The sequence below is a fragment of the Amia ocellicauda genome, chromosome 7 (assembly GCF_036373705.1).
Source record: "Amia ocellicauda isolate fAmiCal2 chromosome 7, fAmiCal2.hap1, whole genome shotgun sequence".
NCBI classification, from domain to species: domain Eukaryota; kingdom Metazoa; phylum Chordata; class Actinopteri; order Amiiformes; family Amiidae; genus Amia; species Amia ocellicauda.
In genome coordinates this window covers 13,722,641-13,735,006 of record NC_089856.1, presented here as the reverse complement: position 1 = coordinate 13,735,006, position 12,366 = coordinate 13,722,641, and the positions used below count along the sequence as shown (strand labels likewise).

Genomic DNA, 12,366 nt, shown 5'->3' with positions numbered 1-12,366 from the left:
TTGGGTTTAAATGGTACAGGCAAAAGCTGTAAGTTCAAATATGCTAATTACTTTATACTCTACAATTACACACACAAACTGATCATTTATGTACTTATTTAGCTGTAAAGAGGGCAGTCACATCCACTGAGCCAAACTGCAGCAATCTGGAGAAGCCCACGAAACCATCCCACAAAGACAAAGGCAGCTAAAATAAATACAGTTTATTGCTCATGCTCAAGATAAAAATGACATGTACAGCATGAATAGAAAAGAAACAAAACTGTATATAATATATACCTGTATGTCTTCAAAAATCAAGTCTAATTAAAGTAAAACAGCATTTATAATTGATAACTGTGTGAAGTGACCACATCACTTCCCTGCTTTGAGGCAGCTTCACATATCAAATTAAAACAAAATACCCACCCACTCGTCTCGGTCTGCAGGGTCATAGTTTAGGTCTCAGTGAAGCACCCTGCACTGGACATTAACCCAGGGTGAGTGGGCAGCCAGGCCCTCACGAGACCAGCCCCACACAAGGACTTTATTTTTGATTATTTTAATTCATATTATGCCGTAATAAGGAAGTGCAGTATGGCTGAAAGATGTACAGAAACAAGGACAGCGGGAAAGAGAAGCAGATGCTCCAAATTGGCTGCTGGGCCCAAAGAGGAGCTGAGAGCAGCTGGGAGGTATTGGGCCAAAATATTAAGATCCCTTTTCTTGTTTTTTCTTGTTTGCTTGCATTTGTCTGTCCCCAACATGAACACACACACACAAACTGGCACGCAGAGACGTACAAAAGACACACACACACCAACCAGGCTCATAAAGACCTGATATAGAACTTAAATTAGGATAAAGTGGTAGTAAAAATAATGATCTAAGAGTAAGGAATGGAGTAGGACAAGAGAACTAATGAGATATTATATATATATATATATATATATAATATATAAATTTATAATTATCTTGGTAAGTAAATCTGGGTGCAACTTTACCTCTTTCAAGACTATTGCTACAATCTGTGAAAAACATCTTAAGTATCTATGTTCATATAGGTCCATAAGGCCAGACACAGAGGGCAGTGTCGGTTTGTGCCCAGCGGGATGTGCTGCCGGTTCAGCTGTCTGAAGTGCACAGAGTCCAGGTCCTAGGCCCCCTGACCGAGCAGACAGGATAGCACAAATGAAGAGTGAAAGCGAAAGAGGGAATCACATGATTACCCCCCCAAACAATCAATCCAAATGAAATGCTGAATTGATTTGGTCTGGACCGGACCGGCTCAGCTCTGAATGTCACAGTCCTTGAGGGTGGTATTTGCAGCCCACAGAGTGGTGGGTTTCCACCTTCCCCGGGGGGGGGGGGGTTGAGATAGGGAGTGTTGGGGGGGCTGTGTGTGTGTTGGGAGGGCAGGGACAAAGTGAAGGGGGACTTTGACGAATGCCTGTCTAACCTCTACCCCTCCTGCTATTGTCATTCCTGGCACCCCGGTCTCCCACTCCCTCCCTCCTGTGTCCCTCCGCCATCAGTCATCTTTTGTCCCTGCAGGGAGAGGGAGAGAGAGAGAGGTCACTTTTGAGGTAACAAATCATATCTGCATTTAAACTTGTTTCCTATGAATTAGTATAAGGTTCTGGTCTGTGTGCCTTTGTTATTGACTGATTCTGCACTCACCTCCCACTGTGAGCACCAGCGCCTGCAGGATGTCAGACAGAGACACTATGCCCCTCACCACCTCGTTCTCATCCACCACCACCAGCCTGTGGACCTGGGGAGGGAGAGACAGGGAGTGTTATTATCTGTTTGTGTCTTGCGTGATGCCCGTCTGTCTGTCTGTATATGCGTCTGTGTGTGTGTGTGCGCGTGTGCACGTACGCATACCTCCGCCTCCACCAGCCGGTTGATGACGGCCTCCAGCGTGTCATGCCCGTAGCACTTGAGCACACCCTCGAAGTACTGCGATCGGTGCTGCAGTGCCCGCGTCACCGTCACGTCCAGGTTGTTGTACGTCTTCTCTGCAGCCAGGTTCTGCAGCAACAACACAGCACTGAGCACTGACACAGACACACAAACTGACTGTCACACCGACTCTCTCACACATCACTGAGAGCAACACTTACTATCACATCAAACTTGGAGTAAATGTCCACGACTCGCCCTGGGAGAGAGCAGAAACAGAGAAATTAGAATAACCACCCCATCTAGACAGAACCACCCCACAACAAAAACACACAATTGCCCTCACCCTACCCTCATCAGACCCAAACTGCACAACCAAAGACAGCCCATTCCCTAAGTGTAAAGGGTTAAAGCACCCCCCTCCTCACCCTTGTCGTCGACCACGGGCAGGGCGGAGACCCGCTGCTCCACAAAGATGCCCAGCGCGGTGTAGAGGGGCGTGGCCGGGTGCACCACGGCGATGTGCTCGAACGTCCCGACTGAGAGCTCCTCCAGGGTGCGCTGCAGGAACTTGGGCCTCGCCATCTCTGAGATCTGAGAGAAGGAGAGGAGGCAGGGGAAGAGAGGGAAGGAGAGAGGAGTTTGAGGACCATGTTGACTCGCTTAACATCACCAAGCATTACACCATTAAACCCACGTAAACCAGTGTGCTGTACTGCACCGGGTACGTGTGAAGGGTCGGGGTGGCGGGGGTGAAATGTCAGGGGACTCACAAACAGCTTGAGGAACTTGAGGATCCTCTTGTGGGTGAGGATGTAGAGTGTGTTGCCAGTCAGCGGGTCGATCACCGGCAGGCGGTGGATCTTATGCTTCACCAGAGAGGAGACGGCATCGTACAGGCTGGCACAGAGAGAGAGACATTTAGAAGAGAGAAGGAGAGAGTAAAGGAAGGGGGGGATGTAAAGACACAGAAAGAGGAGAGGAGGAGATCACCTGGCATTGGGGGAGATGCTGACGAGGGGCTTGAAGGAGCCCTGCAGGTACACCTCTGTGTGTGTGAGAGAGAGAGAGGTGATGCTTTACTTGCAGTTTATTATAACTACATTAACCAAAACAGGAACACCAATCACACAGAGGAGCCCGACTCCATTCTCTCACCCCTCCAGGTCTCGATCTTGTGCTCCTCCAGCTCGTATATCTGCACCTGAAACAGCAGCAGCACAGAGAGAGGGAGAGAGAGAGAGAGAGAGAGATGGGGAGACAGAGAGAAAGAGGGACAGTGAGAGAGCACGAGTCACAGAGAGACAAGAGACAAATAAGACGAAGAGAGAGAGGAGGTGGAGAAGGGGAGGGAGGGCCTTACCAGAGGGGACTTGTAGTATCGATGGAGAATGTTGATGAAGTCTGTAATGGTCAGCATGCCTGCAAAACAACAGAGAAATATGAGAAAGAAGGGACAGAGAGAGAGGGTGGGGGAGACCAGTAGTCAGAGGGAGGCACTGGTAGTGTGTGGCTCAGCATGAAGAGCAAAAACATAAACCTGCCAAAAACGTACCCACAAAGCATTGCTTCTTGTTGTCCCAGAGCGGGGCTGCTCGGACGCCATTGGACACCAGAGCGAAAAAAGCCTTTTTCACCTGGGGGAGAGGGAGAGAAACAGTGGTTAAATTAGAAGTGAAAGGGGAGAGAAAAAGGGGAATTTGACAACAGGAGAAAAACAAAACAATAACAGACAGAGAGATAGAGAAAACCCTACACTGAACACCCCAATAAAAAAATACTCATTCACACTCTCTCTCGCTCTCTCTCTCTCCCCTCCTCCAGGCCGCTGTACCTGCAAAGATGTGTCAAAGACGACCAGTTTGGAGCTGGTAGGCACCAGGTCATAACAGCGGTGAGACTTCATGAAACAAGCGTAGACATCACGATCTGGGTCTGGAGAGACAAGAGACAGAGAGAGATGATTTGTAATGATCTACGTCAGTACAACGATGTAGAAAACAGGGACAGGCAGCTGTTTTGGGAAGCTACTGAGAGATGGAGCATCTGTGATTGTTAGGTTAGGTCAGTTGGATGAGTCAGTCACTAAACGTGCAACAGTATGGTGTACTATATTCAATATTGAATTCAGTTCCCATAGAATGTGTCATAGACAAAGGGTCTGAACGAAATGAAGAGTAATTTACTGTACAATAATCAAATGTTTTTTATTGAAAATCACAACCAAATGTAGCAGAGGTGTGCGTATGTTTTTATAAACTAAACAAGCAGCGCTTCCTTCCCAGCCACAACTACGAGCCCAAATACTGTGCTGCCTACCATCCACAGAGGGGTCAATTCTGCCCTCTGAGTCTTCGAGTCCAGCCGTGACCTGCAAAGACAGAAGCACCTGCATCACGTTTAGGGGAAAACGCCACATTGCTGCCCTTCTCCGTCTCTCTAGGCATCGTCCCTATCTCTAATACAGACAGCCTTTCCAAAATTAGGGAGCTTTCCACAGGAAAATAAAATGAAATTATCTTAACAAAATGCACACACACACATACACACTTGGATAGACTAACTGTAGAAAAGAAATTGTATGAAGGAGAGCGAAAGTCTAAAATAGTATTTAACCAAACTATTACAGCACTACTATTCAGTCCCGGTCAATTAAGACGACAGCAGTGAAGATCAATTGCTGCGACGTGCTCACGCACAGACACGTGATGTAGTGAGGTCTGCGGCGCCGCGTCAACAGAGCCGAGTCCCGGCCGGCCGGCTGTCCGGAGCGCCGAGGAGCGGCTCCAGTGCCACGGCATGCCAAAGGTCCGAGACTACACACACACACGAATACGTACACCCATGTACACGGCTCGTTTGTTAGGGTTTTATTGAAAGTCAGCAGTCCCAGTTCGCAGCCCCCACAAGACATTTATTCACACTTTGTTTTTCGGTCCGTAAACGACACAACATACGATGGGAGAGAGATCGTTACCGAGAGGAGAGAGGTCTGCGTTTCGTCACTATTCAGGATTACAACACTAATCGAAACCTCCTCCTGTAATTATTGCATCTCACAGCAGGGCAGTGTACGCAAATAAGAGACATCGCTTCACACAGCAAAATACAGACACTTCGGCAATTTCATTCTGGGCCAAATAAATAAACTCTTATCAACAACAAACAGCCAGGCACCCAGCTATTCGCCCGCTCATATGGAGTCAGAAACACGGCCAGAGCGGCCACCCTGCCGTCACTTACACCCTCCATCCCATCCGCCGCTCGCTGCCTGCAGCTAGGAGAGTCCGCTCGATGGTCTCGGTTTATCGCCGCTTTCCTGATTTCCTTTATTCCTGCTTTCTGAATGCAATCCCCGCTTGGGTCTTGGTTTACTGCTTGGTTGCCACCCCCTTCTCGGTGTTCCGTTTCCGGCGAGACCAGTGACGTCGCAGGAAGAGCGTCCGTCAGATCTAGCATGATCCAACATCTATGATCCGCCCCTTCCGCCCCAATCCGACGTCCATGTGGGTAACAGACGTGCAGCGCCCCCTGCCGCACAGGACTGGAAACGACACTTAATGCCAGCCGTCGCACCCGCGGGCTGTGCAGCTCCTGATCAAGGCTTTTAGATCATCAATACCTCAACTGGTCAGCTAACCCAAATTACTGCATGAAAAATCATAAATCCAGCTCTGAGTTTTAGCACTGGCACTTAACTATCCTTAATCTGGGTAAGGTACAAAGACAAATCAAACACCCCTCCAAACATGAATGCATAAAGAACCACGTCACTTATATTTAAAATGCATTTTTATTTTTCTTTACAAGAAACGAAGCCGAGACAGAAAGAGGGATGAAAAGCGAGGAGGGAGGAAGAGAGAGTGGGGAGAGATGGGAGATAGATACAGCCTCAGGCATCTTCAAAAACATAAATTATATACAATTCAAAATTATATCCATACAAAACATGCCACATACAATAAAAATGATTCATTTTATTTATTCCTCTTCTCTAAAAGTAGCTCTGCTGTACAGATTCAACACGACACCTTATTTAAAAAAAAAAAAGTCAAATGTTTGTAATGCTTAAAAAATCCTCAGCTTCATTCTTCCTCATCTTAAATTAAAAGCTGTGCAGAGAACTTAAATAAGGATATTCAAAAAAATAAAATCAACAAAGGAGGGGTTCATTCACTATGATTAAAGCAACAATAGTAATAATATCCAGTGACAGTCAACATGATTTGTAGTAGCTTTCCCTTGTAACTAAAAAACAAACAAAACAACAAGAAAAAAAAAAAAATCAAATCACAACTTGTATGTTTCTCTACTACCCCCCCTCCCTCTCAGTGTCACATCACAAACACAGACTGGGTTCATGATCAGGTAGGGGTAGCATAGCGTGATTGGGGCAAATGGGGAAGAAAATCAAAATCACAACAACCTAAAACGGTGGAAAAACTAGTAATTACACACATGATCTATTACTTCAATATAGATGAATTAATTTATTTGAAAATAATAAAAATATATAATAAAAACAACAAGGGGGATGTACAAGAGTAATCTGAACTTGTCCATTCTCTCCTCTGTGAAAGAACCTGGGACATGGACTGTGCTTCCCGGCCTGATTTTGCCAGATTCTCACAATGCTGTAGCATAAATAACAGACAACAAATGGGAAAAATGAGTGATTTTACAAAATAAGTGCCACTTCTGCCTCCGCCACATGGCATCAAAACTAAAAGTGAAAACCCAAACAAAAAAAACAATCTCATGTACTAGAGATTGCGCTTTCGGACCCTCAGCCCTCTCCGGGACCCTTTCCCTGCTCCCAATCCGCTTCATTGGCTGACAAATTGTCTTCGTTTAGTTTTTTGTCAAGCAAAATTTACAGGCAGTTTCTTTACAAGCTCCTAGCAAAAAAATGCCTAATAGAAAAAGTTAAATGCAAAAAACCCCAGTTTATACACATCAAGATTTATTATTTATCATTTATTTAGTTTGCGGCTGTCCTTTTTTTATATATATTTGTATTAAATATTTTTCTAATAAAATGATATCCAGTGGTTGTCATCTTACTTTCACTTTATTTCACTTTTATTTGTGGATTAAAAAAGGGCCACCCCCCATGAGGGTCTGGCCCCAGGTTTATTTACAGTTTGTACATTTTGCAGCTTTCTTTAAACTGGTGAGAGATGGGGGGGGGGGTGGGGGGGGGGAGTTCGAGGAAGAGAGGGGGGTTGGGGGTGCAGTGAGCAGCTGGCGATTACAGCTGTCCCCGCTGTCTATTTTGTTTTTTATATATATTTTTTTTATGGTTATTAATTTAAATTTAAAAAGAGGAAAAAAATGCCCTTTATACACCTTCTCCCCAATAAACCCATAGCCCACTAGTCAACCCCCATCCCACCCTGTCCCCACCGTGCCTTCATTCCCCATGAAAGGGGATGGGGAGAGCAAGAGACAGAAAGAGTGGGGGAGGTGACCTACAGTGGCACTTGGGCAGAAGGTAAAAGATGGACTACAGTAAATGTACAACAGAACCAACCCAACAGGAGTTGCACTTCAGAGAGAGAGGGAGAGGGAGAGGGAGGGAATGAAAGTCAAACCGACTCCGTGGCAGCCTAATAAACCCTGAATATCTTCTGGCCACTGGTGCCCTGCAAGGCGTGGTACACAGCTGCGGAGTCACCCTCGTGAAGCACAATGCCATTAACTGCCCCATGACAAAGTGAGGGGAGCCAGAGAAGGAGGAGACATTAGTCCGCACAGTACCGCCTGCAGACCTGCCAGACAGGTCATCTTAATGTCGAGTGATGCAGAATCGCATATGCGTACATTTGTGCGTGCGACCAGTTTACGCGTCCCCCCCCCACCCCCAGGCCAAATCAACAGCAGTTCCTGTGTGAATGTTACACACACAAATGTTCATATCAAAAGAGTAATAAAACAAAATATATCGCTATAGTTTGGAGTTTAAAGTAAAATTGATATTTTTATAGATTTATATAAACATTTATTTTTGGTTTAAAAGTCAGATCTCACTCTGCTAGTAACATTTGAGAGTATGCACCACACCCTCTTCCACACCTGTGATCGTTTCTAACCCTCGAGACACAAGGGTGCTTCTCCGAATCTCTCCCTCGCTCTCCCACAGCACTCATGCCGACGAGCCTCCAACATTGTGCGCAACTGTCAAATACTCACACCTCTAAATTTGTACACATGGAGAAACAGTAAATGTAAAAGGCTGATCCTGTTTTTTTTTTTTTTTTCCTTTTTCTTTAGAGGAAAAAAAAATATATATATATATAATTCAGGACTGTCCTCATCATTCTTGCCCAGAGAGACTCGCCAGTGCCGGGACCAGCTGGGCTAACTTGCTTGTGCCCCACTCCCCCGCCCGAGAACAAATCTCTTAAAAATTAGCTAGATTTTCAAACAAGTCGTATATTTCTATGTACATATATAATATGGATAATAATCATCAGCATCATCATAATAAATCTGCATCATCACCACCCTCGTAAATAAAAGACAGTAATTGCAAGCCTGCTGCCTATATTCCTTATTTCCCTGCATCTCCGAAACAGCAATTGCCATAGAAACACCCCCCCACCCCACCCCACCCCGGTCTAAATTTACACCCAAGACCGCCCCAAACCGCCCCCCCCCCACCCAGTAAAGTTCTGTAGTTTTAAGAAGCTTATAGATCCCACAGACGCTATGAGGTAGGCTGGGTCGCTAAACCCATCTTAAACTGACTACTTACAATATAACATCTTTCACCAAAGTCCGAAACGTGATAGAACTTCATATACGCTCAATATTATACAGTGTCTATTTGTTTTGTTATGGTTTTGAATTTCCCCTCTGTCGATTTCCATTTCAACTTCATCAGCCGCTCGGTGCGGATTCGTGGGCCGCCGTAGGACCGTCTCGGCCGCAGATACGACACCCAGAGATGCACACGTAACGACGGGCTGGCAGAGCCCAGTCCCAGACGACAACCACAGGCGAGTCAGGAGAGACGCAGTGTTTTAAAGTTGTGTTGTTTTTTGTGGGAGGGGGGATGATTAATATCAAAGCAATAAAAGAAAAAAACTGTTGTAAATCGGTTAAAAAATAGTTTTGTTTCTTCCTCTGCATTCTCTTTTCCCTGCTCCCCCCCACTGGAGAAGGGATCAATCCATTCTTAGGAGCCGTGTCTGAAAAAATTGAGTTCCGCCACACAATTCCCAACCGTGAGGATTCACATCTGGGAAAGATGGGAGGGATAGGGAGGGGATGATACATTTTTAATAGTTTGTGTGTTTGAGTCTCCTCTTCGGCCTATCCCCCAGGCTGCTGTCTGTTCAGGTTCCCTCGAGAGCATAAAAAAAAAAAATAAAGTGGTTGATTTCTCATCAGGCTGTTCTTGCTCAAAGACAAGAACAGACAAAATATCTATCTTGGAGATCACTCGCCAGCAGACGAGCTTCATAAATTTCAATGCCATGTTTTCACTGTAGGCATCGGGTCAACTCCTCTGCACCCTACCCACCTTCCCCCAATCCACAGCTCATGATTCAGTGTTTTCAAAGAATCGCTCTTCTAGGGAAACAGACTTTGGCGTGAGTGTATGCGCACGGATGCAGACCACATGTGTGTTTGTGTGAGTGTGTCCGTCTTCAGGGTGGGGGTTGCCTTGTCCCTCCCCCTCCCTGTTGCTATGGCGTCAGTTCATCCACTTTCGGCAGTTCCAGGCCCCACAATGACAGGGGATCTTGTGCTGGTCGTCCTCAAAGTCAAACTGATAATCATAGGTCAGCTGTAGAGAGAAATAACGGTGTGATAAAAGTCGAGTGGGAGAAAGGAAGCAAAGGAGGAGAGGGTACAGAAAGGTCAGCAACCAGTTAAACAACATATAAGCAGTGTCTGTTACTAGCCTGGGATGTTGTGCCTATTGCATCAGGACTTAATTTCAACACATTCAATAAATGGAAGGGTATGGGCTGCAGCAGTCACTCATTCAGAGATGAGGCCTAGAGAGCCTCCACGATCCAGATGCAACGAGCCCAGCACCAACCCTCACCTCCTCCCCCTTGGGGATTCGCCGGCTGGAGATAATGATGATCTTGTCCTCCTTGTCAAAGGTCACGACCTCAGCCACACAGTTTGGGGCACAAGAGTGGTTGACATACCTGTAGAGAGGAGAGAAAGCCACAGATAGGAAAACAGTCAGTCAGAGAAAGGAGAGAGAACAGAGATGTACCAAAATCATAGCTTAACCACTTCAACTCCAGATGAAAAAATGAAAACCCTTCCCAGGTACCAGATTTTGAAAATAATGATGTTTTGAAATTGCTTTAAAATGTAAATATATGTTGAATGAAATACAAACAATGAACCAAAATGTGTTTTTCATTAACCCTTTATACCCTTTGTTTGTTTGAACAAAGAAAATGTGAATGTAATATAAATTGCTTTAGTTTACAATTATACTTTAATAAACTTTTGTAATGAAAACAATACACTATAATGCAAATAAAATGCTGAAACAAATACAAATACGCAATACTTTGGAATTCATATACAATGAAAATACACTGAAACGCTATAATCATAATAGTAATCAACTTAAACTCAAACACTACCAAAACCTGTGCCATCACCCACTTGCTCTGTGCCATTTATTGTAATGTTCAATACAACAAGCTTGGAAGACTGCACTACAGATGCACTACTGGGTTTTGCGCATCATTGAGATGGATCTGGCTGCCGCAGATGCTGCTTCATAGCTTTGTATTCAGCACTGTTGTTTTCTGAACAACACTGTATAACAACTTTTGCCATTAACTACAACTAACAATAAAACTAGCAGTAATATAAAACTATGTGTATACTTGTAAAAGGAGAATTAATTGTAACAATATACATGGGACTTCTAGATGCTACATTGGCACTAAATGACATGCGATTCTATAAAAACGTTGCATGATTGCCTTCCCCGGCTTTCTATACACATTGTACAGTACGAGCACTGCCTTTGGGAATGAAACCTGAAATTCTGGACTGAGAAGCAGCTGACTGCATACATCAAGATTCTTATTCTATTCTGATACAGCATGGTACTGTGTGAGGGTTTTCAGTTGACGTGCATGTGTACGTCATTGTGTTTAAGTGGTTAAGGACGCACGAGAGAGACAGATGAAGGAAAAGAGCTGTAGGCTCCACAAAAGGGAGAAACCACTATACAAATCACATTGGGCTCACCGGGCCGGGCCGCCGGTCAGCGTGGCATCGATCACATGCTCGTTATTGATCCGGAACATGTAGATGCCTCGGTTCTGGAAGGACAAAGAAAGTTGGTGAATCCCCTCTCAGTACCCACACCGAACCCCACACCTCCCCTGTCCACCCCCCCTCATACTGCTTCACACCCCCTGACCCCTACTTCCTCCTACTCCCCCACACCTGCTCCTCGTAGATCTTCTCCCTGCGGTTGGCCACCTCGTTGCGGATAATGGTGCCAATGTACTCGATGACCATGGTGTGCTTCTCCAGGTCCCGGGCGGCGTATAGGCCCAGGCCCTGGATGCGGGAGCGGGCCAGGTACACGTTGTTCTTCCACTCGGTCTTAAGACGCCGGTACTGAGAGGACTTGGAGTGCACAAACTGCTTGCTGTAGGGCGTGTTGATCTCGCCCGTGAAGGTGCTCTGGTAAGCCTTGGACATGCTGGTGCTGTTCAGGGTGTGCGGCCTGTGCAGGGGGAGAGGGGGTGGGGTGGGGAAAGAGGGAAAGAAACGGAAGAGGCAGTGAGGGAGATTAAGAAACAGAAGAAAGGGGAGTTGTGTGGGAGCAACACATGAGAGAAGAGGCAGTGAGGGAGGGGAAAAGTATAGGATGAATGAAAAAAAAAAATAGGAAGAGAAGGAGAGGAATGGAAGCAGAGAGAATCAATTCCTTCTGTTTAGATTATTTTGCACCCCAATCAGCACCATGGCAAGCCTGCACCCAGAACAATACACGGGGACTCTTACCTCTTGCAGTGGGTGAGGATCTTGGGCTCAGAGCGGGCACAGCCGGTGGGGTTGATCATGAGGGGCAGCTCCATCAGTGGGTGGCGGCCATAGCGGAACACGTAGTTCTGACAGTTTTCCACCCCGGGCAGCTGGACCGCAAGGAGGGAGGAGAGCAGAGGAGAAATCATGATGGGGAGAAACAAGACAATTATGTAAGTGTGTGAGAGTGTGAGAGACCGTGCGTGTATGATTGTGCGTGCGACTTACCGACTCTGTGATGCGCAGCACGGCATGTACCGTCAGCCCGTACATCTCCTCCCCCTTCACATGATCCGTGAACAGCTTCAACATGTCTGCCTCATTACGCAGCTTCGCCACCTGCTGTACCACACGGTCCCACAGCCCTGCAGAGGGGAAGAGAGAGGGAGTTACAAAGACAGACACACAAAAGGGGCGACAGTAGAGGTGTGGGACAGACCATGAAAGAAAGTA

At 46.1% G+C, this 12,366-nt stretch overlaps 2 protein-coding genes across 2 annotated transcripts in view; both read right to left on the bottom strand.

Moving 5' to 3' along the window:
- Positions 1 to 188: 188 nt before the first annotated feature.
- Positions 189 to 5,301, bottom strand: LOC136752880 (5'-AMP-activated protein kinase subunit gamma-1). The gene is made up of 13 exons (XM_066708566.1): positions 5,128 to 5,301; positions 4,204 to 4,255; positions 3,719 to 3,819; positions 3,440 to 3,521; positions 3,248 to 3,306; positions 3,043 to 3,088; positions 2,878 to 2,932; positions 2,658 to 2,784; positions 2,313 to 2,478; positions 2,106 to 2,143; positions 1,867 to 2,013; positions 1,660 to 1,753; positions 189 to 1,527 (listed from the first exon to the last, which is right to left on the bottom strand). Exons 1-13 carry the CDS (start codon positions 5,134 to 5,136, stop codon positions 1,511 to 1,513), a joined length of 993 nt encoding a protein of 330 aa, XP_066564663.1. The 5' UTR covers positions 5,137 to 5,301; the 3' UTR covers positions 189 to 1,510.
- A 357-nt stretch (positions 5,302 to 5,658) lies between these two features.
- The window catches only part of kmt2d (lysine (K)-specific methyltransferase 2D), a 52,047-nt gene continuing 45,339 nt past the window's right edge, over positions 5,659 to 12,366 (bottom strand). The window contains 6 exon segments of the mRNA XM_066708551.1: positions 5,659 to 9,679; positions 9,944 to 10,052; positions 11,125 to 11,198; positions 11,326 to 11,611; positions 11,893 to 12,023; positions 12,142 to 12,278. Of these exon segments, the coding sequence (XP_066564648.1) occupies positions 9,587 to 9,679; positions 9,944 to 10,052; positions 11,125 to 11,198; positions 11,326 to 11,611; positions 11,893 to 12,023; positions 12,142 to 12,278 (830 nt within the window). The 3' untranslated portion in view covers positions 5,659 to 9,586.